We start from the raw sequence: 26,626 nt of genomic DNA, 5'->3' as shown, positions 1-26,626 counted from the left end.
TACAGTCAGTAACACAGGGTGCTGGGGGAGAGGGGTTACTGAGGGACAGTGTGAGGGAGCTGGATTAACATCAGTAGAGATACAGTCAGTAACACAGGGCTCTGGGGGAGAGGGGTAACTGAGTGACAATGTGAGGAAGCAGGATTAACATCAGTAGAGATACAGTCAGTAACGCAGGGTGCTGGGGGAGAGGGGTTACTGAGTGACAATGTAAGGGAGCTGGATTAACCTCAGTAGAGATACAGTCAGTAACACAAGGTGCTGGGGGAGAGGGGTTACTGAGTGACAATGTGAGGGAGCTGGATTAACATCAGTAGAGATACAGTCAGTAACACAGGGCGCTGCGGGAGAGGGTTACTGAGTGACAGTGTGAGGGAGCTGGATTAACATCAGTAGAGATACAGGCAGTAACACAGTGCTGGGGGAGAGGGGTTACTGAGTGACAGTGTGAGGGAGCTGGATTAACATCAGTAAAGATACAGTCAGTAACACAGGGTCCTGGGGGAGAGGGGTTACTGAGGGACAGTGTGAAGGAGCTGGATTAACATCAGTAGAGATACAGTCAGTAACACAGGGTGCTGGGGGAGAGGGGGTACTGAGGGACAGTGTGAGGGAGCTGGATTAACATCAGTAGAGATACAGTCAGTAACACAGGGTGCTGGGGGAGAGGGGTTACTGAGTGACAATGGGAGGGAATTGGATTACATCAGTAGAGACAGTCAGTAACACAGTGCTGTGGGAGAGGGGTTACTGAGGGACAGTGAGGGAGCTGGATTAACATCAGTAGAGATACAGTCAGTAACACGGGGTGCTGGGGGAGAGGGGTTACTGAGGGACAGTGTGAGGGAGCTGGATTAACATGAGTAGAGATACAGTCAGTAACACAGGGCTCTGGGGGAGAGGGGTTACAGAGGGACAGTGTGAGGGAGCAGGATTAACAGCAGTAGAGATACAGTCAGTAACACGGGGTGCTGGGGGAGAGGGGTTACTGAGGGACAGTGTGAGGGAGCTGGATTAACATCAGTAGAGATACAGTCAGTAACACAGGGCACTGGGGGAGAGGGGTTACTGAGGGACAGTGTGAGGGAGCTGCATAATCATTAGTAGAGATACAATCAGTAACACAGGGCGCTGGGGGAGAGGGGGTACTGAGGGACAGTGTGAGGGAGCTGGATTAACATCAGTAGAGATACAGTCAGTAACACAGGGTGCTGGGGGAGAGGGGTTACTGAGGGACAATGTGAGGGAATTGGATTAACATCAGTAGAGATACAGTCAGTAACACAGTGCTGGGGGAGAGGGGTTACTGAGGGACAGTGAGGGAGCTGAATTAACATCAGTAGAGATACAGTCAGTAACACGGGGTGCTGGGGGAGAGGGGTTACTGAGGGACAGTGTGAGGAAGCTGGATTAACATCAGTAGAGATACAGTCAGTAACACAGGGCTCTGGGGGAGAGGGGTTCCTGAGTGACAATGTGACGGAGCAGGATTAACGTCAGTAGAGATACAGTCAGTAACACAGGGTGCTGGGGGAGAGGGGTTCCTGAGTGACAATGTGACGGAGCAGGATTAACGTCAGTAGAGATACAGTCAGTAACACAGGGTGCTGGGGGAGAGGGGTTACTGAAGGACATTGAGGGAGCTGGATTAACATCAGTAGAGATACAGTCAGTAACACAGGGTGCTGTGGGAGAGGGGTTACTGAGTGACAGTGTGAGGAAGCTGGATTAACATCAGTAGAGATACAGGCAGTAACACAGGGTGCTGGGGGAGAGGGGTTACTGAGGGACAGTGAGGTAGCTGGATTAACATCAGTAAAGATACAGTCAGTAACAGAGGGCGCTGGGGGAGAGGAGTTACTGAGGGACAGTGTGACTGAGTTTGGCTTTTTTTTAAAATGATTTATTGCCGTTTTTCAATTTTACAGAGTGATACTTTTCACGGATGATGTGTCCGATATTTACATGTAGTACAGTTTCTTATTTACATACATATTTAATATAACTTCTCCCTATCCCATCGCTGGTATCCCCCTCTTCGACCCTGGGTGTTCTATTGCTGTGCTCCTGTCCTTTTTCCTGCAGTTTCTGTTGTAGAACTTGTAGGTTCGGGGGGGCTTCCTGCCCCCTCTCCTCCCCCCTTTTTCACCCCATGCTTCTCTCTGTGGCTCCCTTGTGTACCCTCCTCGTCTCCACCCCCTTCCTCCTTTGTACCTATTTGTAGTAAGCCTTCTTGTCTGCTCTCCCCTGTCTCCCCCTCTTTCCCTAGTCGGGAACAGGCTGCTGAATGGCCCCATGCTTAGTGGCAGCCTTTGTCTGACCCTCGTCTGATCCTCCGGGTGGAGAAATTCCGCCAGGCCTGCCAGCCAGTCTGCAGCTGTGGGTGGTGCTGCTGATCATCAGCCGAGCAGGATTCTCCGGCGTGCGATTAGGGAAGCAAAAGCAAGGGCGTCGGCCCGCTTCCTCATATGTAGCTTTGACTGTTCCGATACCCCAAAGACTGCCACTCTCAGGCAAGGCTCCACCCTCAGCCCCCACAACCTTGGACATTGTCTCGAAGAATGCTGTCCAGAAACCTACAAGTCTCAGGCAAGCCCAGATCATGTGGGCATGGTTGGCCAGCCTCCCTGGCACGGTTCACATTTATCCTCCACCGGGAAGAACCTGTTCATTTGGGTTCTGGTTACATCTGTGTACCACTTTAAACTGCCCCCCCCCCACCTTACTTTCCCTGTTTATCAGTTCCTCTAATCGTGTCTCTCGAGGGCCTGGGGTATCTTGCTGTCTCCTTGAAGAGAAAGTGTTTGAATTTGGAGGTGCCTGAGTTCCTGTCCTATCGGTAGTTCCAGGTCTTCCGTCAGTTCGCTCAAGATCGCTAGTCTGTCCCGTATTGTAGAAGTCCCTGACTGTTAGCGATCAATGACCACTAAAGCGAGGTTGTAGTCCAACTGAAGGCTTTAATAAGCTAGATGTTTCCCCCAGCAGCTCAGGTACAGAATGAGGGCTGCTGGGGCGGCACAGGTTCTTATACCCCGCCTATCAGGGCAGCGCTATCATACACTCTAACCAATAGAAGGCATACAGTTTCCACCAATGGTGCTTTAGCCTATCAGGTACCGTAATACCTATAATACCACACCCTCATCCTGTCTCCATTTTCTAAAGGTGGTGTCGATCATTGCTGGTGGGAATTTGTGGTTTCCGCAGATGGGAGCCATGGAGGACAACTCGGTTAGACCGAAATGTTGCCTCATCTGGTCCCATGTCTTTTATGTGGCTACCACCACTGGGCAGGATGTGTACTTCGTCGGGGGGGGGGGGATGGGAGTGCTGCCATGGCGAGGGCCTGGAGGGTCGTTCCCTTGCAGGAACATTCCTCCATCCTCACCCATTCCATATTTGGTCACGTATCCATCCCCTCATTCTCTCTACCGTTGCTGACCAGTAATGGGCGGCACGGTAGCACAGTGGTTAGCACAATTGCTTCACAGCGCCAGGGTCTCAGGTTCGATTCCGGCTTGGGTCACTGTCTGTGCGGAGTCTGCACATTCTCCCCGTGTCTGCGTGGGTTTCCTCCGGGTGCTCCGGTTTCCTCCCACTGTCCAAAGATGTGCAGGTTAGGTGGATTGGCCATGTCAAACTGCTCTTAGTGTCCAAAAAGGTTGGGTGGGGTTACGGGATTAGGGTGGAGGGGTGGGCTTAGGTAGAGTGCTCTTTCCAAGGGCCGGTGCAGACTCGATGGATGGGCCATCTTCTGCACTGCAAATGTTATGATTCTATGGTAGATTTGTAAATTTGGTAGTGCCAGGCCGCCTACGACTTACACACGCCTACGACACACAAACGGAATGGGGATGAAGATCGATATGGATCTGAATAGGAAGAGGAACCTCAGCAGTATGTTCATTTTGAATGTCTGCACTCTCCCTGCCAGGGAGAGCGGGAGTGCGCCCCACCTCTGTCGGTCCTTTTTGACTTCCTCCGCCAGACTGGTCAGATTCCACTTGTGGATCCGTGTCCAGCCCCGGGTTATCTGGATCCCCAGGTAGCGGAATTCGTTTTGGGCTGGTTTGAATGGAGGTCCCTCCAGCTGTGTCCTTCCCCCGTTCGGGTTCTACCGGGAAAACCTTGCTCTTGCCCAGGTTGAGTTTGTAGCCCGAGAAGGCTGCTGAGATTTCTGGCAGCAGAGGGCACTGCCAGGTACTGGCCCAGGAGAGTGACTCCAAATTAGTTCAGGCTGGGGGAAAATCTGTTGTTTTGCCAGTGACCGTGAGAATGTCTGCACCCTGAGGCCTGGTGCTTTGAAACTCTGTCCACTTTTCAGAGGGAGTTCCCAGCAGAGGTCGGCAATTTCCCCTCCCACAGCTATAGCAGTAGCTGCATTTACATAGTACCTTTAATATAGTAAAACAACCCAAGGCACATCACAAAGAAGTAATCAGGCACTCATTGACAGTGAGCCAATTATGGAGATGTTAGGACAAATGATCAAAATATAATGGTTCGCAAGGCCCAATAATCCACCTACAGCAAGTGATTGTATGGAGTCGGTTGGTTTGGGATTAGGCTCAGATCCAATAAATCAATCCGATAAGGGGGCCAATACATGGGACTGGGATTTCCGTCTCCTTCTGGAAGACTGTCAGTAAGTAGGGTAGGTGACAGAGTGAGGTGGGAGCTGCTGCCCATTACTGGAGATGAGTTCCACAGCTTCTGAACCTGGTCCAATCTGACGGTTTTCCAGCAATAATCATTGGGCAATCAGAAGCAGAAACACTTCCTCTTCTGCAGGGACACCTAATCCAGCTACCAGCCATCACCTCAGACAACTGTACAGACCATGTAATCAGCCATTGTTGTCTAAACTGCCTCTCAACCCTACACAGCCCCTAGAGACCTCTGCCCCCTCCAATTCTAGCTTCTTGTGCATTTCTATTTGAACCCTGACTGTGGCTCCATTGGTAGCACGCTCGCCCCTGAGTCACAAAGTAGCCGGTTCAAGCCCTAGTCCAGGGCTTGAGCACAAAAATCAAGGCTGGTGCTATCTGATCATTATTACACTGCTGCTTGTGAGTCTTGCTGTGGGGTTTGGCTGCTGCATTTTCTACATTACAACATTGAACAAAAGCGTACTTCATTGTTTGTAAAGCGCTTTGAGATGTCTGGTGGTTGCGGAAAACGCTTTATCACTGTGAACCTTTTGTTTCTTATTTTTCACTCCACCATCGATGACCATACCTTCAACTGTCCGGGCTCTAACTCTCGGATTCCCTCTCCAAATCCCCCCCCCCCCCTTCCTTTCCTCCCCTCTCTCCTTCCACTAAGGTGCTCCTTAAAACCGACCCCTTTGACCAATCTTTTGATCCAGCACCTCTATCTGTCTCGGTGTCAAATTTTGTCTGATTGCCTTCCTGTGAAGTGCTTCATTAAATTAAAAGGGTTTTGCATCTTTTAGGTTCCATGGAGAACCAAACGACCAGAGAGGAATTTCTTTTACCCAGAGTTGTTATGAGCTGGAGCGGCCAGAAAGGGCAGTAAAAACACATCCAATAGTCACTTTCCAAAGTGAAAACTTGAATAAGAAAGCTGCAGGGCTATGAGGAAAGAGCAGGAGAGTGGATATTGGACAACTCTTCCAAAGAGCCAAGCAGGGGCTCAATGGGCCAAATGGACACCTTGTGTCCATTCGGATGATAAACGGAAGTTGGAGAGTTGACTGGACCCTGTGTGAGAGATTGTTACCTTTCATTTTTCAGATGACCTGCCATCACTGAATATACTGGAACTCCCCCAGTGGAGTGCAGACCACAAGGTCGGCCCATTTGATATACCCATAATATCAAAGAAACCAAGTTCCATCTCCGAGCCCCATGAAGCAGCTCGTCCTGGGAGCCCACAGACAGTCAGTATGACCGGGAGCAACGTAGAAGGCAGGTGAGGCCCAGAAAGAAATTGGAAGAAAGGTCACTTTTATAAAGGGCAACAAAGGTGTAGAGAAAAACCAAACTTATTTTGTTTAACACGTTAATTATTATGTACAGCAGAGGAGCTGAAGGGTAAATGGAAAGAGGAGTTGGGGGAGGAGATTGAGGAGGGGCTATGGGCTGATGCCCAAAGTAGGGTTAATTCCTCTTCCTCGTGTGCCAGGCTTAGCCTGATACAATTTAAGGTGGTTCATAGAGCGCAAATGATGGGGGCGAGGCTGAGTAGGTTCTTTGGGGTGGAGGACAGATGTGGGAGATGCTCAGGAAGTCCGGCAAACCATGTCCATATGTTTTGGTCATGCCCGGCACTGGAGGGGTTCTGGAGGGGAGTGGCGGGAACAGTATCTAAGTATCTAAGGTGAAAGTCCGGGTCAAGCCAAGCTGGGGGCTAGCATTATTTGGAGTAGTGGACGAGCCGGGAGTGCAGGAGGCGAAAGAGGCCGGCATTCTGGCCTTTGCATCCCTAGTAGCCCGGCGAAGGATCTTGTTAATGTGGAAAGAGGCGAAGCCCCCCAGCGTGGAAGCCTGGATAAATGATATGGCTGGGTTTATCAAGTTGGAGAGGATAAAGTTTGCCTTGAGAGGGTCTGCGCAGGGGTTCTACAGGCGGTGGCAACCGTTCCTAGACTATCTCGCGGAGCGTTAGATGAAGGTCGGACGGCAGCAACAGCAGCCCGGGGGGGGGCGGGGGAGGGGGGAACATATCGTTCGTTGGGGGGGAGGGAGGGGGAAGGGGGGTCGGAAAACTGACATGTACGGGAGGAATCCAATGTACAAAGTTCTGTATCTTATTGACTTGCCATGTCCATGTCTTGCTATGTGAGCTTTCTTTCTTTGTTTTTTCTGTAATGGTTGAAAATTTTGTTGAAAATTTCTTAATAAAAACATATATTTTTTTTAAAAATTGTTATGTACAGCTCCCCACTGGGTCTTCTGTAGTCGGTGCCTGACTGCCCGACTCTATTTATACAAAAGCACATTGCCTTCGTTAAGGGACCCACGCCCCTTATCGGGAGAGCTCATATTCTGCAAGCTCCCCAGGGTAGTGGATCATCCCTACCCCGTAATACCCGTGTGGGTTATAACAGTCACCAGCCACTGTTGGGGCGAATTTCGAAAAAGAATCAGATTAGGAATCCGTATAACATTTCAGATATATTTTTTGAAGCTTGATATTAAACAAAGAGATTGGAAAGTGTCACTGAAAAAACACTAGTTCCAAATGCGTGTATCCTGCACCGCCATTCACTACACTGGGGGAATATATCCACAAGCAGTACTAGTTCTTGCGAAGGGGCTGCACATGAACAATCTCAGACACACCTCACACATATGCGCACAGTCTCACACTCCTACAAAGCATTGCCACAATGCCACGCACACCTAAACAGTCTCACCCAATAAACATTAGGCGGAATCCTCCGTCTCGCGACTCCGCAAATGTGAACTGCGATCGGGCGGAAAATCGGGGTCCGTGCAAGGCCCCGAATGTTCCTGTCACTCGCTGGTGACGATAACGAGGTTCACGGACCACGCCGACAGCCACATGTATTAGCCTCACTGCAGCGGAAATAGGGGAATAGTAGAGCTCAACCCAACCAAAGGACACCTGCGCAGTGGCCTTTGGCACCCTCCCTGGCACACTGCCCCTCTCAGGGCAGATGCCTCACCAGTGACACTATCAGCCCACTCCACAGGATCACCAGCTATCTCCAAGCCCTGCCTGTCAACACAATTCTGCTCCCATCCATCCTGCCCCCGGACAGGTTCTCACAACCTGTGTTTCACACCCAGGACCCACATCACACTGCAGCTATGCTCCCAGCAGATGCACCCTTCCCGGCCTCAACCCATCTGGAGGACTCTTACTCACCCTTTCCCTCTCGTGTTCCCCTCCCCCAACCCTACCTCTGTCTTACCCTTTCCCTCTTGTGTTCCCCTCCCCCAACTCTGACTCTTACTCACCCTTTCCCTCTCGTGTTCCCCTCCCCCAACCCTACCTCTGTCTTACCCTTTCCCTCTTGTGTTCCCCTCCCCCAACTCTGACTCTTACTCACCCTTTCCCTCTCGTGTTCCCCTCCCCCAACCCTACCTCTGACTCACCCTTTCCCTCTTGTGTTCCCCTCCCCAAGCCCTCCCTCTCGTGTTTTCCCCACCCCGCCAGCCCTGTCTCCATCTCGGCTTTCCCCACAGCTCTTGTCTCCTGTGCCCAGCCTTGGCACATTTTGTGCAAAGGGCACCATTTCACAGCCTTGATTTTAAAGGAAGGCCGAGGCAGTGTCCAGTGAGCACCAAGTCGCGGATGAGCTGAAGCTTGCCAGGTGCACAGACGTGAAACAGAGCGTTTCAGGTATCCACTGGTGAAGCATTTCATTTGGAGAAGTAATGTAATTCTGGCAAGTTGGCCTTTTTTTTTTAAATAATATTTTATTGAAAATTTTTGGTCAACCAACACAGTACATTGTGCATCCTTTACACAACATTATAACAATACAGATAATAATGACCTTTTTAAAATTTAAACAAAAACAACAACAAATAAATAAATATTAAATAACAAAAAAAATAATAAAAACTAGCCCTAATTGGCAACTGCCTTGTCTCAGGCCACACACCCCCCCCCATCCCCCCCCATCCCTCCCCCCCCCCCCCCCCAAGTCCTGGGCCGCTGCTGCTGCCTTCTTTGTTTTCCCCTATCTATCTTTCCGCAAGGTATTCGACGAACGGTTGCCACCGCCTAGTAAACCCTTGAGCCGACCCCCTTAGGACGAACTTAATCCGCTCTAACTTTATGAACCCCGCCATATCATTTATCCAGGTCTCCACCCCAGGGGCTTGGCTTCTTTCCACATTAGCAATATTCTGCGCCGGGCTACTAGGGACGCAAAGGCCAAAACATCGGCCTCTTTCGCCTCCTGCACTCCCGGCTCTTGTGCAACCCCAAATATAGCCAACCCCCAGCTTGGTTCGACCCGGACTCCTACTACTTTCGAAAGCACCTTTGTCACCCCCATCCAAAACCCCTGTAGTGCCGGGCATGACCAAAACATATGGGTATGATTCGCTGGGCTTCTCGAGCACCTCGCACACCTATCCTCCACCCCAAAAAATTTACTGAGCCGTGTTCCAGTCATATGTGCCCTGTGTAATACCTTAAACTGAATCAGGCTTAGCCTGGCGCACGAGGACGACGAGTTTACCCTGTTTAGGGCATCTGCCCACATCTCCTCCTCAATCTCCTCCCCTAGCTCTTCTTCCCATTTCCCTTTTAGTTCGTCCATCATAGTCTCCCCTTCGTCTCTCATTTCCCTATATATATCCGACACCTTACCGTCCCCCACCCATTTCTTTGAGATGACTCTGTATTGCACCTCTTGTGTCGGGAGCTGCGGGAATTCCCTCACCTGCTGCCTCGCAAAAGCCCTCAATTGCATGTACCTGAATGCATTCCCTTGGGGCAACCCATATTTCTCGGTCAGCGCTCCCAGACTCGCAAACTTCCCATCCACAAATAGATCTTTCAATTGCGTTATACCTGCTCTTTGCCACATTCCATATCCCCCATCCATTCCCCCCGGGGCAAACCTATGGTTGTTTCTTATCGGGGACCCCCCCCAGTGCTCCGGTCTTTCCCCTATGTCGTCTCCACTGTCCCCAAATCTTCAGTGTAGCTACCACCACCGGACTCGTGGTATAGTTCCTTGGTGAGAACGGCAATGGGGCTGTCACCATAGCCTGCAGGCTGGTCCCCCTACAGGACGCCCTCTCTAATCTCTTCCACGCCGCTCCTTCCTCCTCTCCCATCCACTTACTCACCATTGAAATATTAGCGGCCCAATAATACTCACTTAGGCTCGGTAGTGCCAGCCCCCCCCTATCCCTACTACGCTGTAAGAATCCCTTCCTCACTCTCGGAGTCTTCCCGGCCCAAACAAAACCCATGATACTCTTTTCTATCCTTTTGAAAAAAGCCTTCATGATCACCACCGGGAGACACTGAAACACAAAAAGGAATCTCGGGAGGACCACCATCTTAACTGCCTGCACCCTCCCTGCCATTGACAATGCTACCATATCCCATCTCTTGAAATCTTCCTCCATCTGTTCCACCAACCGCGTCAAATTTAGCCTGTGCAATGTGCCCCAATTCTTAGCTATCTGGATCCCCAGGTAACGAAAGTCTCTTGTTACCTTCCTCAACGGTAGGTCTTCTATTTCTCTACTCTGCTCCCCTGGATGCACCACAAACAGCTCACTCTTTCCCATGTTCAATTTATACCCTGAAAAATCCCCAAACTCCCCAAGTATCCGCATTATTTCTGGCATCCCCTCCGCTGGATCCGCCACATATAGTAGCAGATCATCCGCATATAAAGATACCCGGTGTTCTTCTCCTCCCCTAAGTATTCCCCTCCATCCCTTGGAACCTCTCAGCGCTATCGCCAGGGGCTCAATCGCCAGTGCAAACAGTAATGGGGACAGAGGATATCCCTGCCTTGTCCCTCTATGGAGCCGAAAATATGCCGATCCCCGTCCATTCGTGACCACACTCGCCACTGGGGCCCTATACAACAGCTGCACCCATCTAACATACCCCTCTCCGAACCCAAATCTCCTCAACACCTCCCACAGATAATCCCACTCCACTCTATCAAATGCTTTCTCGGCATCCATCGCCACTACTATCTCCGTTTCACCCTCTGGTGGGGCCATCATCATTACCCCTAACAACCTCCGTATGTTCGTGTTCAGCTGTCTCCCCTTCACAAACCCAGTTTGGTCCTCATGAACCACCCCCGGGACACATTCCTCTATTCTCATTGCCATTACCTTGGCCAAGACCTTGGCATCTACATTGAGGAGGGAGATTGGTCTGTAGGACCCGCATTGTAGCGGATCCTTTTCCTTCTTTAAAAGAAGCGATATCGTTGCTTCTGACATAGTCGGGGGCAGTTGTCCACTTTCCTTTGCCTCGTTGAAGGTCCTCGTCAGTAGCGGGGCGAGCAAGTCCAAATATTTTCTGTAAAATTCAACTGGGAATCCGTCCGGTCACGGGGCCTTTCCCGTCTGCATGTTCCTAATTCCTTTCACCACTTCTTCTACCGTGATCTGTGCTCCCAATCCCATCCTTTCCTGCTCTTCCACCTTGGGAATTTCCAGCCGATCCAAAAACTCCATCATTCTCTCCCTCCCATCCGGGGGTTGAGCTTCATACAATTTTTTATAAAATGTCTTAAACACTTCATTCACTCTCTCCGCTCCCCGCTCCGTCTCTCCATCTTCGTCTCTCATCCCCCCTATTTCCCTCGCTGCTCCCCTTTTCCTCAATTGGTGTGCCAGCAATCTGCTCGCCTTCTCTCCATATTCATACTGTACACCCTGCGCCTTCCTCCATTGTGCCTCTGCAGTGCCTGTGGTCAGCAAGTCAAATTCCACATGCAGCCTTTGCCTTTCCCTATACAGTCCCTCCTCCGGTGCTTCCGCATACTGTCTGTCCACCCTCAAAAGTTCTTGCAACAACCGCTCCCGTTCCTTACTCTCCTGCTTCCCTTTATGTGTCCTTATTGATATCAGCTCCCCCCTAACCACCGCCTTCAACGCCTCCCAGACCACTCCCACCTGAACCTCCCCATTGTCATTGAGTTCCAAGTACTTTTCAATGCATCCCCTCACCCTTAAGCACACCCCCTCATCCGCCATTAGTCCCATATCCATTCTCCAGGGTGGACGCCCTCTTGTTTCCTCCCCTATCTCCAAGTCTACCCAGTGTGGGGCATGATCCGAAATGGCTATAGCCGTATATTCCGTTCCCCTCATCCTCGGGATCAATGCCCTACCCAACACAAAAAAGTCTATGCGTGAATAGACTTTATGGACATAGGAGAAAAACGAGAACTCCTTACTCCTAGGTCTACTGAATCTCCACGGGTCCACCCCTCCCATCTGCTCCATAAAATCCTTAAGCACCTTGGCTGCTGCCGGCCTCCTACCAGTCCTGGACTTCGACCTATCCAGCCTTGGTTCCAACACCGTGTTAAAGTCTCCCCCCATTATCAGCTTTCCGGTCTCTAGGTCTGGGATGCGTCCTAGCATTCGCCTCATAAAATTGGCATCGTCCCAATTCGGGGCATACACGTTTACCAACACCACCATCTCTCCCTGTAATTTGCCACTCACCATCACGTATCTGCCCCCGTTATCCGCCACTATAGTCTTTGCCTCGAACATTACCCGCTTCCCCACTAATATAGCCACCCCCCCCTGTTTTTCGCATCCAGCCCCGAATGGAACACCTGCCCTACCCATCCTTTGCGCAACCTAACCTGATCTATCAGTTTCAGGTGCGTTTCCTGTAACATGACCACATCTGCTTTAAGTTTCTTAAGGTGTGCGAGTACTCGTGCCCTCTTTATCGGCCCGTTAAGCCCCCTCACGTTCCACGTGATCAGCCGAGTTGGGGGGCTTCCCACCCCCCCCCCCCCCCTTGCCGGTTAGCCATCATCTTTTTCCAGCTTCTCGCCCAGTTCCCACGCGGCTGTATTTCTCCCAGACGGTGCCCCCCCGCCCATCCTTTCCCGCACCCACTCCCCCCTTTCCCCAGCAGCAGCAACCCAGTAATTCCCCCCTCCCCCCCCCCCCCCCGCTAGACCCCCCGCTAGCGTAATTACTCCCCCCATGTTGCTCCCAGAAGTCAGCAAACTCTGGCTGACCTCGGCTTCCCCCCGTGATCACGGCTCGCCCCATGCGGCGCCCCCTCCTTCCTGCTTCTCTATTCCCGCCATAATTATCATAGCGCGGGAACCAAGCCCGCGCCTCTCCCTCGGCCCCGCCTCCCATGGCCAACGCCCCATCTCCTCTCCCTCCCCACCTCCCCCCATCACCACCTGTGGGAGAAAGAAAAGTTACCATACCGCAGGATTAATCATACAATCCCTCTTCGCCCCCCCCCCCCCCACTCGTCCCACCACTTTGTCCAAACGTTCATTTTCGTAGTCCAATCATTCCAATTTTTCTTCTACAATAAAAGTCCACGCTTCATCCGCCGTCTCAAAGTAGTGGTGCCTCCCTTGATATGTGACCCACAGTCTTGCCGGTTGCAGCATTCCAAACTTTATCTTTTTTTTGTGAAGTACCGCTTTGGCCCGATTAAAGCTCGCCCTCCTTCTCGCCACCTCCGCACTCCAATCTTGATAGACGCGGATCACCGCGTTCTCCCATTTACTACACCGAGTTTTCTTCGCCCATCTAAGGACCATTTCTCTATCCTTAAAACGGAGAAATCTCACCACTATGGCTCTGGGAGCTTCTCCTGCTCTCGGTCCTCGCACCATAACTCGGTACGCTCCCTCCACCTCCAACGGACCCGTCGGGGCCTCCACTCCCATTAACGAGTGCAGCATCGTGCTCACATATGCCCCGACGTCCGCCCCCTACACACCTTCAGGAAGGCCAAGAATCCTCAAGTTGTTCCTCCTTGCGTTATTTTCCAGTGCCTCCAGCCTCTCCACAGATCGTTTCTGGTGTGCCTCCTGTATCTCCGACTTCACCACCAGGCCCTGTATGTCGTTTTCATTCTCTGCTGCTTTCGCCTTCACGACCCGAAGCTCCTGCTCCTGGGTCTTTTGTTCCTCTTTCAGCCCTTCAATCGCCTGTAATATCGGGGCCAACAACTCTTTCTTCATTTCCTTTTTTATCTCCTCCACGCAGCGTTTCAAAAACTCTTGTTGTTCAAGGCCCCATATGAAACTGCCACCTTCCGACGCCATCTTGGTTTCTGCTTGCCTTCCTTGCCGTTGTTCCAAAGGATCCGCTGCAATCCGGCCACTTTCCTCTCCTTTTTCCATCCGTGTCCAGGGGGAACACCCTTCTGGTTTACCGCACGGTGTTTTCAGCCGTTAAAATTGCCGTTGGGGCTCCTATCAAGAGCCCAAAAGTCCGTTTCACAGGGAGCTGCCGAAACGTGCGACTCAGCTGGTCATCGCCGCACCCGGAAGTCGCAAGTTGGCCTTTTAATGAACATCCATGAGATGCAAATGCGTTCCCTGACACAGATATGTGGGAAACCCAAACTGCTTTAACTCGGCATCAAAGTTGGGAGAACAAAATTCTAAACAAATTTTCCCCCGGCAGGAAATATTCTTTTCTAATCATGTGAAATATGGTGCCTGTGCCCTCCACAATTCCCACCACTGGTGGGAGTGGGATATCTAAACTATTGACTCCATCTATATGTCCCGCTGCCTGGGGAAAGCGGGTAGCATAATCAAAGACCCCTCCACCCAGCTTACTCACTCTTCTAACTTCTTCCATCGGGCAGGAAATACAGAAGTCTGAGAACACGGACGAACAGACTCAAAAACAGCTTTTTTCCCGCTGTTACCAGACTCTAAGTGACCCTCTTACGGACTGATCTCATTAACACTACACCCCTGTATGCTTCATCTGATGCCGGTGCTTATGTAGTTACATCGTATACCTTGTGTTGCCCTATTATGTATTTTCTTTTATTCCCTTTTCTTCCCATGTACTTAATGGATCTGTTGAGCTGCTCGCAGAAAAAATCTTTTCACTGTACCTCGGTACACGTGACAATAAACAAATCCAATCCAATCCAATCTGCCCATGGTCTCATACATCTACATACAATCTCACACACACACACAGACTGTACATACAGTCTCACACAGTCATACATGTACATATAGTCTCAAGCACATACAGTCTCATAAATGTAAATACAATCTCACAGTCTCATACATGCACCTACAGTCTCCCACACACGTAGTCTCATAAATGTAAATACAATCTCACACAGTCTTATACATGTACATACAGCCTCACACACACACATACAGTCTCATAAATATAAATACAATCTCAGTCTCATACATGTACATACAGTCTCACACACACACATAAGTTTCATAAATGTAAACAGAATCTCACACAGTCTCATACATGTACATATAGTCTCACAGTCTCCCAGTCTCATACATGTTCATAGAGTCTTACACATGCATGCACAGTCTCGTACATGTACATAGTTTCATACAGGCTCCCAGTCTCATACATGTTCATACAGTATCACACACACATGCACAGTCTCATACATGTACATAGTCTCATACAGGCTCCCAGTCGCATACATGTATATAGTCTCATACAGGCTCTCAGTCTCATACATGTTGTTACGGTACTAGACCAGACCCCCAATTTATATTCGGAAACTGGATGAGAAATCCCAACAACCTTTCAATTTGTAAAACTGCGAGTGAAGGGTACTTCACCCCAGGAGTGATTCCACTGACAAATAGGGATGGGATTCTTTGTATTAAAACAAACTTTATTTTTAACACAGGATTAACCCCATTAACATCCAACAAAAAAAGTTTTTCAATTTACAGTTAAAAACAGTTCTCAAAGTAAATAAAGTCTCACACACAGACTCACAGTCTCATACACGTACATAGTCTCACACACGACTCAGTCTCATACATGTACATAATCTCACTCAGTCTCAGTCAGAGACTCACATCTCATACACATACATAGTCTCACACAGACTCACAGTCTCATACATGTACAGTCTCACACACAGACTCACAGTCTCATACACATACATAGTCTCACACACAGACTCACAGTCTCACACATGTACATAGTCTCAGACACAGACTCACAGTTTCACACATGTACATAGTCTCACACACACAGACTCACAGTCTCATACATGTACATAGTCTCACACACACAGACTCACAGTCTCATACATGTACATAGTCTCACACACAGACTCAGTCTCATACATGTACAAGTTTCACAGTCTCATACATGTATATACAGTCACACACACATAGGGCTGGATTCTCCGTTTCAGCGGCTAAGTGCCAGCTCATACGGAGAATTCACAGAAGGTTTACGATGAAAAAATCAGCGCCGAACCATCACCGATTCCGGGACTGGTGAGGGACAAGCAGCAGCACCGGGTGAAATTCCCGGCTCACGCCAAAAACGGCCGGAGAGTGGCAGGGTCCCTGGCCGCGCATGCGCGCACCTGAAGATCTGCAGCGGTCGTGCCATGCAATATGGCGCCGGCCGTGCGCCACCCGACCCGCCATCTCTGGCCTCCCCTACCAGTCCCTCCAGCCCTTGTGGAAGCCCCCCCCCCCCCCCCCCCCCCCCACCGGCCAGCGGCACGGATCCCGGCCGAGTGTGGCAGTGCTGAACACAGTCCGCAGCTGCCACGCCGGGTTCCCGACCGCTGAGACCACGCGTGACCCGCGCCGTCGGGAACTCTGCCATCGGGGGTGGAGGATCGGGGAGGGCCGGCCGATGACGCACCAACGCCATTGCAACAGTGTGGCGCATGACGCAATGAATATATTTCCAAGGGGCGAATCATGACTGGCCCAAACCGGCAGTGGCCCCGATTTGGGCGACAGAGTTGATTCTCCGTCCAATCGCCGATTACGATATCGGCAACGGGCAACGGAGAATCCCGCCCATAATCTCATCCATGTACATGCAGTCTGACACACAGACTCACTGTCTCATACATGTACATACAGTCTCACGCACATACTCACAGTCTCATACATGTACATACAGTCTCATGCACATACTCACAGTCTCATACATGTACATGCAGTCACATATACATACACGCAGGGCGTGATTTAACGGAAACGTTTCTAAGTGCCATTTCAGGCTGGTTTGGCTGGGTGTTTCTCCCTGGCTCTGTCAGTGAGTTCCCCACCGCTATCTATGACTAAACCACATTTAGTCATGTTTAGGGGCTCTGGGGAGTTTCTCCCTGGGCTGGCCCACACTAGAATTATTTTCATTACTGGGAGCTGAACTCGTTGGCCAAACCGGCTCCTCAGTTAGGGCCACCGTTTTGGAAAGGGAGAGTACTTCGATCTCTATGTCAGCTTGAGGGTCCCCACATCCCCCACCTATGGGTAATGTCACCCCCCCCACCCCCCCCACCCCACATACATGTACAGTCCCACATCCCCTCGAGTGAGGACATCCCGCTATGGGGTCACTGAGAGGCCCCCTTTCAGGCCCACTATCCTCCCCCCTTCCCCCCCACCCAACCTTCCAGAGGGGTTTTCATACCCACCCCCCACAGTGCTCCTACCAGCCTGGCAATGCCAGGGTGACCATGCCAAGGTGTCAATCTGGCAGTGCCTGGGTGCCAAGGGGCAGAAGCTAACCTGCCCTGTCCCTGACCACCCAGGGGCCTCAAATGGCCTGGGATCCCCCTCCCATGTGCCGCTCCACCTGGTCCACGTTTGCGTGCATCAGTGCCAATCGGCGCTCAGCTGGGGTCTTCTTGGGGAGGCCGATAGATGGCGGGGTCTGGTTAGATCCAGCGTCAGCACGGCTTAGTGAGTTCTCAAACCCACTTAACCGATTGCGACATCTTGCGAGATCTGGTTAGATTTGCGGCCATCGGGGATCCCTGGGGAGGCCTGCAGTGATTAGCACTGCTGCCTCTCAGCACCAGGGACTGGGGTTCAATTCCCGCCTAGGGTGACTGTCTGTGTGGAGTTTCTGTGTGGAGTTTGCACTTTCTCTCCATGCCTGCGTGGGTTTTCTCCGGGTGCTCCAGTTTGCTCCCACAGTCCAAAGATGTGCAGGTTAGGTGGGGTTATTGGGTTACGGAGATAGGGTGGAGCCATGGGCTTAAGTAGGGTGCTCTTTCCAAGGGCCGGTGCAGACTCGATGAGCTGAATGGCCTTCTTCTGCACTGTAAATTATCTGATTCTGCCGATCAAGTCCAAGTCCATTGTTCCTGAAGTTAGGGCTGTGGCAAATGCCACCATTGTAACTTAAAGGAACATGAGACTGGGTCAAGGCACAGTGTCCAGCAGCACAAAGTTCATGAGTCAACCTGGGACAGTGATTTATTGTTTTGACTGTTCAATGACTTTGATAAGGAACTTAGGATCTGCTTAATTACGGGAAAATTATTTACCATCCCACGGATGGTCATCGGTTGGGATCTGTAGTGGATTTCTGATTTGAGCAAATCTTGTTTTGAATGGACTCTTCATATCTGTATTGCTCCAGATGTAATTAATTCTCAGCTCTGCCTATATCTTTTTTGTGAAGCTAATGTCAGATTCTTGCTGTTGCAGTTTGGGCTTTTTACAGTTCGCCAGAAACCAAACCAATGCTTCCCAAATGAGAGGAACTTCTGTCATTCTCAAAAAGGTTGGTGCGAAGGGTCCCGTTGCTGGAGAATGGGGGGTAAATCTTGTGGGTTCATGTGCGGTAATAAGGGCCCATCCTTTCTTATTTACGGATGTTCTTTGATGCGTGGTTTGGAAAATTGGGAGGTGGGGTTTGCGGGGGGATGGGTCAGTTATCCATCTCTAACTGCAATTCTCATAGGTTGGTTTAAAGAACCAGCCCCTGGGTTAAGCTAGGGTTCCCAACTCAGGTTGGACATATTCCTGAGATTGCGTCACGTGATCTCCTGCCTCCGACCTCTGGTTATGAAGCGGGCTGCTCTGCATTGGGAAGACCAAAACCATATTCGGTGGCCGCTCTGCAGAACGCCTCTGCTCAGTCTGCAAGCGTAGCCCGAACTTCTGGTTGTCTGTCATTTAATTCTATTGCCCGATCCCACTCTGATCTCCGCCCTCGGTCCCCTACACTGCTCCGATTATTTAGACAGAAGCACAACAAGTCTTTGAGTTAGGTACTTTACAGCCTTCCGGACTGTAATAATCCTCACGACACCCACGGAGATGACTCGATTGATCTCCTCATGGGGCTCATGGATTATGAGCTCCCCTGCTGATAGATGGAGGCCCATCAGCGGGGACTCATAGAAACAACCCTTAAAAGCCGATCCAAATTGGGATCGTATGATCGGTAGTCCCGGTTGGGGCCTATGTGCTGGGCACCACGTTGCAACCTTTTCTTTTGGTTCTAAAAAAACCCCCGCTTGAATCACCTTCTCAGGTCTCCTGAGCTTTTATGTGGACACAGCATTGAGTTCTGCAGTTTCTTTTTTTTAAAATGTTTTTATTAGGGCTTTTCTTTCATACACCATGAAAATAGAAATACAAGTCTGTACAAACCCATTACAATTTACAAAAGCCCTGCATTGGAGTTAGCCTTCAACGCACCACCCCGTTCCTTCCCATTAATTCCCCCCCTCCCCTTTTTCTTATCTATTTTGTATTCTTTATTGGTTTCTATTGTCGTACATAGTAGGGTCGTATGGCGACACACATACTAGATCCTGGTACCTTATCCCTCTTCAGCCCCCTGTGCTTACCCTCTTCCCCCCCTCGCTCTTTTGCCTGTTGGCTACAAACAGGCCCTGGAACAGGTTGGTGAATGGCTTCCACATCTTGAGGAAGCCCGCTTCCGACTCCCCGGATGGTGAATTTGATTTTCTCCAGTTGGAGGAATTCTGACAAGTCTGCCAGTCAGTCTGCAGCTTTAGCTGGCACTGCTGATCGCCAGCCGGGCAGGATTCTCCAGTGGGCGATTAGGGAGGCAAAGGCTAGGGCATCGGCCCCCATCCCATAAAAAGTTCTGGCTCGTCCGATACCCTGAACACTGCCACTTTTGGGCACGGCTTCACCGTCGCCCCCACAACCTTGGACACTGCCTCAAAGAAGGCTGTCCAGAACCCGACAAGTGTGGGGCATACCCAGAACGCATATGTGTGGTTGGCCTGACCTCCTTGGCACCATTCACATTTGTCCTCCACCTCCAAGAAGAACTTGCTCATTCAGGGTCTGGTTAAGTGTGTTCTGTGTACCACTTTAAATTGCATGAGGCTGAGCTTTGTATAGGAGGAGGTGGAGTTCATTCCAGAGTCCCCACCCATTTCGATTCTTAGCTCTTCCTCCCATTTTTCTCCAGTCTCGCCCAGTTTGGAGGTGCTTTTCCCAACAGATGCCCGTATAGGTCTCCGCAGTTTCCCTCTCCTAAGTTGCCCGCATCTAGCAGTTCCTCCAGTAGTGTTTGTCTTGGCACCCATGGATATGTCCTTGTTTCCCTACGGAGGAGATTTTTGAATTGCTTGAGTCGTACCTTGCTCCCCCGGTCAGTTGAAGCTTCTCTGTCACTTCTTCTAGCATCATCAGTCTGTTCTCCGTGTAGAAGTCACTAACTGACAGAGTCACCCCGTCATGTCTCCACCTTTTGAAGGTGTCTCCATTTTGGCTGGCGCGAACCTGTGATTGTTGCAGATGGGGGCCATAGTGGACATTTTGGTCACACTGAAGTGTTGTCTTAGTTGGTTCCACATCTGGAGCATGGCTAGTAGCACTGGGCTTGTGGAGTGCTTGGCCAGTGGAGATGGGAGCACTGCTGTGGCCAGGGCCCGGAGGGATGTCACTGTACAGGAATCTCCTCCATATATACCCATTCAGCTTGTGGTTCCTTTACCCATCCCCTCATTCTTTCTGCTGTGGCTGCCCAGTGGTACTATTGCTGGTTTCGGAGGACCAGCCCCCCCCCATGCTTCTCGTTCTTTGTAAGACTTATTTTGGGGATTCTTAGGTTCTTCCCCCACCCCCCACACGCACACCCAAACGCCATAATCATTTTTTCTACTGTGTTAAATAAGGCCTTGGGGATGTAGATCGTTATGAGTCTGAACAGGAAGAGGAACCTGGGCAGAACGTTCATCTTGATTGTCTGTACCCTTCCCACCAGAGAGAGTGGGCATGTGTCCCACTCTGCAAGTCCTTTTTAACTTCATCCACCATATTAGCCAGATTCCATTTGTGGATCCGTGTTCAGTTGTGAGCGATTTGGATCCCCAGGTAGCGGAATTTGTTTTGGGCTTGTTGAAATGGCAGTCCCTCCAGCTCTGCCCTTCTCCCTTACAGGTTAATCGGGAATATTTTGCTTAGGCCAGGTTGAGTTTGTAGACTGAGAAGGTTCCAAACTCTTTCAAGAAGGCCATGATCCCTTCCATGCTGCTTTGTGGGTCTGCGACATAGAGAAGCAGGTCATCCCCATAGAGTGATACTCTGTGCTCACTGTCTCCCCTCCAGATCCCTTCCAGTTTCTCGCCGCTCTGAGTGCGATCGCCAATGGTTCGATCGCCAGGGCGAATAGCAGCGGGGACAATGGGCATCCCTGCCTCGTGCCTCTGTGCAGCTGGAAGTATTCAGAGGTGGTGGTGTTGGTCCGTACGCTTGCCATGGGGACGTTCTACAGAACTTTCACCCTTGCTGTAAACCCCGCTCCAAGCCCAAACTGCTCCAGTACCTCTATGAGGTATTTCCACTCAACTCTGTTGAAGACCATTTTTGCGTCCAGGAAGATGATCACTTCTGGTATTCTCTCCCCGGATGGGGTCATTATTATGTTTGGCAAGCGTCTGATGTTCGGCATAAGCTGCCTACCCTTGACAAAGCCCCTCTGGTCTTTTGCGACCACCTCTGATGTGCAATTCTCCAGTCGTCTGGCCAGAATCTTCGCGACTGCGTTCAGCAGTAAAATGGGTCTGGAAGACCTGCATTCTGTTGGGCATTTGTCCTTTTTGGGTGGGTATCAGCAAGATTGAGGCTTGTGCTAGCGTAGGTGGCAAGGTGCCTCTTTCCAGCGAGTCTATGAACATCATGAGAGGCCAGTGCTGTCGCAAACCTTTTATAGATGTCCGCTGGGAAGCTGTATGGTCCCGGGACCTTCCCCGCCTGCATGGACATGATGCTCTCCATGATGTCTTTTTTTTAAATAAATTTACCCAATTCATTTTATACAATAAATGGCAATTTAGTTTGGCCACTCCACCTAACCTGCACATCTTTGGGTTGTGGGAGCAAAACCCACGCAAACACAGAGAGAATGTGCAAATTCCACAAGGACAGTGACTCAGAGCCGGGATCGAACCTGGGACCTCGGCGCCATGAGGCAGCAGTCACTGCGCCACTGTGCTGCCCAGTCTTCCAGTTCTTTTTTTAAAAATAAAATGTGAACCCTAACAGTGAACCTCTCAAGGCGAACTTAATTTTCTCCAAACCGAGAAAGCTAGCCATGTCCGATAGCCAGGTCTCCGACTTCGGGGGCTTTGAGTTCCTCCAAGCTAATAATATCCGTCTCCGGGCTACCAGGGAAGCAAAGTCCAGAACATCTGCCTCTTTCTCCTCCTGGATTCCCGGATCTACCGACACCCCGAAAATCACCACCTCTGGACTCAGTGCCACCCTTGCTTTTAAAACCTTGGACATGACATCCGCAAACCCCTGCCAAAATTCCCTAAGATTTCATGGACATGGGTCGCTGGTCCTCCCGCGCTTTTGCGCACCTGCCCTCCACCCCAAAGAATCTGCTCATCCGGGCCACTGTCATGTGAGCCCAGTGAACGATCTTAAATGTTATCAGGCTGAGCCTGGCATATGTTGCGGACGCGTTGACTCTACTCAACGCGTACGCCCATAGACCATCCTCTATCTCACCTCCCAGCTCCTCCTCCCACTTGCGCTTCAGCTCCTCGGTCTGCGTCTCCTCCGACCCTGTAAGTTCCCTATAGATGTCCGAGACAGCCCCCCCGCCCCCAAACCCTCTGGAAATCACCCTGTCCTGAATCCCCTTCAGCGGTAGGAGCGGGAAGGTTGACACCTGTTTACAAAGGAAGTCTCGCACCTGCAGATACCTGAATTTGTTTCCCCTCACCAACCCAAACTTTTCCTCCAAAGCCCTCATACTCGGAAAGCTATAAACACATCCCCCATCCTCTCAATCCCCGCTCTCTGCCATAACCGGAACCCCCCCCATCCATTCTCCCCGGGGCAAGCCGGTGATTATCACAAATTGGGGCCCAGACCGATGCTCCTAGTGCTCCCACATGCCGCCTCCACTGGCCCCAAACTCTCAGGGCCGCCACCACCACGGGGCTGGTGGAGTACCGTGCCGCCGGCGGGAGCGGCAGAGGTGCAGTTACCAACGTCCCCAGACTGGTGCCCTTACATGAAGCCGCCTCCATACGCTCCAATTCCGACCCCTCGCCCACCACCCACTTCCTGATCATGGCTATATTAGCTGCCCAGTAATAGTTCCTAAAATTTGGCAGCTCCAGCCCGCTCCCTCCCCGACTCCGCTCAAGCATTACCTTCTTTACCCGCGGGGTCTTGCCCGCCCAAACAAAGCCAGAGATCACTTTGTTCACCCGCTTAAAAAAGGACCGTGGAATAAAGATGGGGAGACACTGAAATACAAATAGGAATCTCGGGACGACCGTCATTTTCACCATCCCATCTCCATAAATCGTCCTTCATTTGGTCCACTAGCTGGGCCAGATTCAATTTATGCAGCCGGTCCCATTCCCGCACCACTTGGATGCCCAGGTACCTAAAACTTCCCCCTACTGACCTAAACGGCAGCTCTCCCAGTCGCCCCTCCTATCCCCTCGCCTGAACCACAAACATCTCACTCTTTTCCATATTTAGCTTATACCCTGAAAACCGGCCGAATTCCCCTAGAACCTTCATGATTTCTTCCAACTCCTCTACTGGGTCCGAAACGTACAGAAGCAGATCATCCGCATAGAGCGAAACCCTGTGCTCCACCCCGCCCCGGACCAGTCCCCTCCAGCCACTTGAGGCTCTCAGAGCCATTGCCAACGGCTCTATAGCTAGCGCGAACAACAGTGGGGAGAGGGGGGCATCCCTGTCTCGTTCCCCGGTGCAGTCTAAAATAGTACGAAGTTGTCCTATTCGTCGGTGCACTTGCCACAGGAGCCTGATACAGTAACCTGACCCAGTCAATAAAGTCCCGCCCGAATCCGAACCGTCCCAGTACCTCCCACAGATAATCCCATTCTACCCGATCAAAAGCCTTTTCTGCATCCATTGCGATCACTACCTCCACCTCCCTACCTTCCGGGGGCATCATGATCACATTTAACAACCTTCTTACATTGGCCACCAACTGCCTACCCTTAACAAACCCCGTCTGGTCCTCCCCAATAACCTCCGGAACACAATCCTCAATCCTGGAGGACAATATTTTGGCCAGCAACTTGGCATCCACAGTCAACAGGGATATCGGCCTGTAGGACCCACACAGCTCCGGGTTCTTGTCCCATTTCAGAATCAGCGGGATCGTGGCCTGTGACATCGTCGGGGGCAGCACCCCTCCCTCCCTTGCCTCATTGAACATCCTCATCAACACCGGCCCCAATATCCCCAAGAACTTTTCATAAAACTCCACTGGGTACCCGTCCGGACCCGGGGCTTTACCCGACTGCATGGCCTTCAGACCCTCCACTATCTCATGCAGCCCAATTGGGGCCCCCAGCCCTTCTACTAGCTCCCCGTCCACTGTTGGGAAATTCAGCCCCTCCAAGAAGTGCCTCATCCCCTCCGACCCCGTAGGGGGTTCCGACCTGTACAGCCCGCTGTAGAAATCCCTAAACGCCTTATTCACCCCTACCGAATCACCAACCAGGTTGCCCTCACTGTCCTTTACTTTTCCTATCTCCCTAGCTGCCTCCCTCTTCCTTTTTAAAAAAATATTTTATTGAAAATTTTTGGTCAACCATCACAGTACATTGTGTATCCTTTACACAATAATATAACAGTATAAATAACAATGACCTGTTTTATAAACAAAGAATAAATAATATATAACGAAAACTAAAACTAAATGGCAACTGCCTTGTCTCAGATAAACACTCTCCAAAAATATGATTTAACAGTCCAATATACAATTATTTATAGCAACGACCTATACATATTATACATATATATTAACAACCCTGAGAGTCCTTCTGGTTCCTCCTCCCCCCCCCCCCCCCCCCCCTGGGCTGCTGCTGCTACCTTCTTGTTTTCCATTCCCTCTATCTCTCTGTGAGGTATTCGACGAACGGTTGCCACCGCCTGGTGAACCCTTGAGCCGATCTCCTTAGGACAAACTTAATCCGTTCCAGCTTTATAAACCCTGCCATGTCATTTATCCAGGTCTCCACCCCCGGGGGCTTGGCTTCCTTCCACATCAACAGTATCCTGCGCCGGGCTACTAGGGACGCAAAGGCCAAAACATCGGCCTCTCTCGCCTCCTGCACTCCCGGCTCTTGTGTAACCCCAAATATAGCCAACCCCCAGCTTGGTTCGACCTGGACCCCCACTACTTTCGAAAGCACCTTTGTCACCCCCACCCAGAACCCCTGTAGTGCCGGACATGACCAGAACATGTGGGTGTGATTCGCTGGGCTTCTCGAGCATCTCGCACACCTATCCTCTACCCCCCAAAAAAAATTTACTGAGCCGTGCTCCAGTCATATGCGCCCTGTGTAACACCTTAAATTGAATCAGGCTTAGCCTGGCACACGAGGACGATGAGTTTACCCTACTTAGGGCATCAGCCCACAGCCCCTCCTCAATCTCCTCCCCCAGCTCTTCTTCCCATTTCCCTTTCAGCTCATCTACCATAATCCCCCCCTCGTCCCTCATTTCCCTATATATATCTGACACCTTACCATCCCCCACCCATGTCTTTGAGATCACTCTGTCCTGCACCTCATGCGTCGGGAGCTGCGGGAATTCCCTCACCTGTTGCCTCGCAAAAGCCCTCAGTTGCATATACCGGAATGCATTCCCTTGGGGCAACCCATATTTCTCGGTCAGCGCTCCCAGACTTGCGAACTTCCCATCCACAAACAGATCTTTCAGTTGCGTTACTCCTGCTCTTTGCCATATTCCAAATCCCCCATCCATTCTCCCCGGGGCATACCTATGGTTATTTCTTATCGGGGACCCCACCAAGGCTCCAGTCTTTCCCCTATGCCTTCTCCACTGTCCCCAAATTTTCAAAGTTGCCGCCACCACCGGGCTTGTGGTGTATTTCTTCGGTGAGAACGGCAATGGGGCCGTCACCATAGCTTGTAGGCTAGTCCCCCTACAGGATGCCCTCTCCAATCTCTTCCACGCCGCTCCCTCCTCTTCTCCCATCCACTTACTCACCATTGAGATATTGGCGGCCCAGTAGTACTCACTTAGGCTCGGTAGTGCCAGCCCCCCCTATCCCTGCTACGCTGTAAGAATCCCTTCCTCACTCTCGGGGTCTTCCCGGCCCACACAAAACTCATGATACTCTTTTCGATCCTTTTGAAAAAAGCCTTCGTGATCACCACCGGGAGGCACTGAAACACAAAGAGGAATCTCGGGAGGACTACCATTTTAACCGCCTGCACCCTCCCTGCCAGTGACAGGGATACCATGTCCCATCTCGTGAGGTCCTCCTCCATTTGTTCCACCAATCGCGTTAGATTTAACCTATGCAATGTACCCCAATTCTTGGCTATCTGGATCCCCAAGTAACGAAAGTCCCTTGTTACCTTCCTCAGCGGAAAGTCCTCTATTTCTCTGCTCTGCTCCCCTGGATGCACCACAAACAACTCACTTTTCCCCATGTTCAGTTTATAGCCTGAGAATTCTCCAAACTCCCGAAGTGTCCGCATTATCTCTGGCATCCCCTCCGCCGGGTCCGCTACATATAACAACAAATCATCCGCATACAGAGATACCCGGTGTTCTTCTCCTCCTCTAAGTACTCCCCTTCACTTCTTGGAACCCCTCAATGCTATTGCCAGGGGCTCAATCGCCAGTGCAAACAATAATGGGGACAGAGGGCATCCCTGCCTTGTCCCTCTGTGGAGC

General features: G+C 50.9%; 1 protein-coding gene across 1 annotated transcript in view; it reads left to right on the top strand.

Annotated features, from left to right (window-relative positions):
* LOC140399074 (uncharacterized) overlaps positions 1-26,626 on the top strand; it is a 117,658-nt gene that overhangs the window by 26,854 nt on the left and 64,178 nt on the right. Inside the window, exons 3-4 of the mRNA XM_072488187.1 lie at positions 5,757-5,934; positions 18,131-18,206. Of these exons, the coding sequence (XP_072344288.1) occupies positions 5,757-5,934; positions 18,131-18,206 (254 nt within the window). The remainder of the gene's footprint in view (positions 1-5,756; positions 5,935-18,130; positions 18,207-26,626) is intronic.

This window comes from Scyliorhinus torazame, chromosome 22 (assembly GCF_047496885.1).
Source record: "Scyliorhinus torazame isolate Kashiwa2021f chromosome 22, sScyTor2.1, whole genome shotgun sequence".
NCBI lineage: Eukaryota > Metazoa > Chordata > Chondrichthyes > Carcharhiniformes > Scyliorhinidae > Scyliorhinus > Scyliorhinus torazame.
Note: the sequence above shows the minus strand (reverse complement) of the source record. Positions and strands in the feature narration are given on the sequence as shown.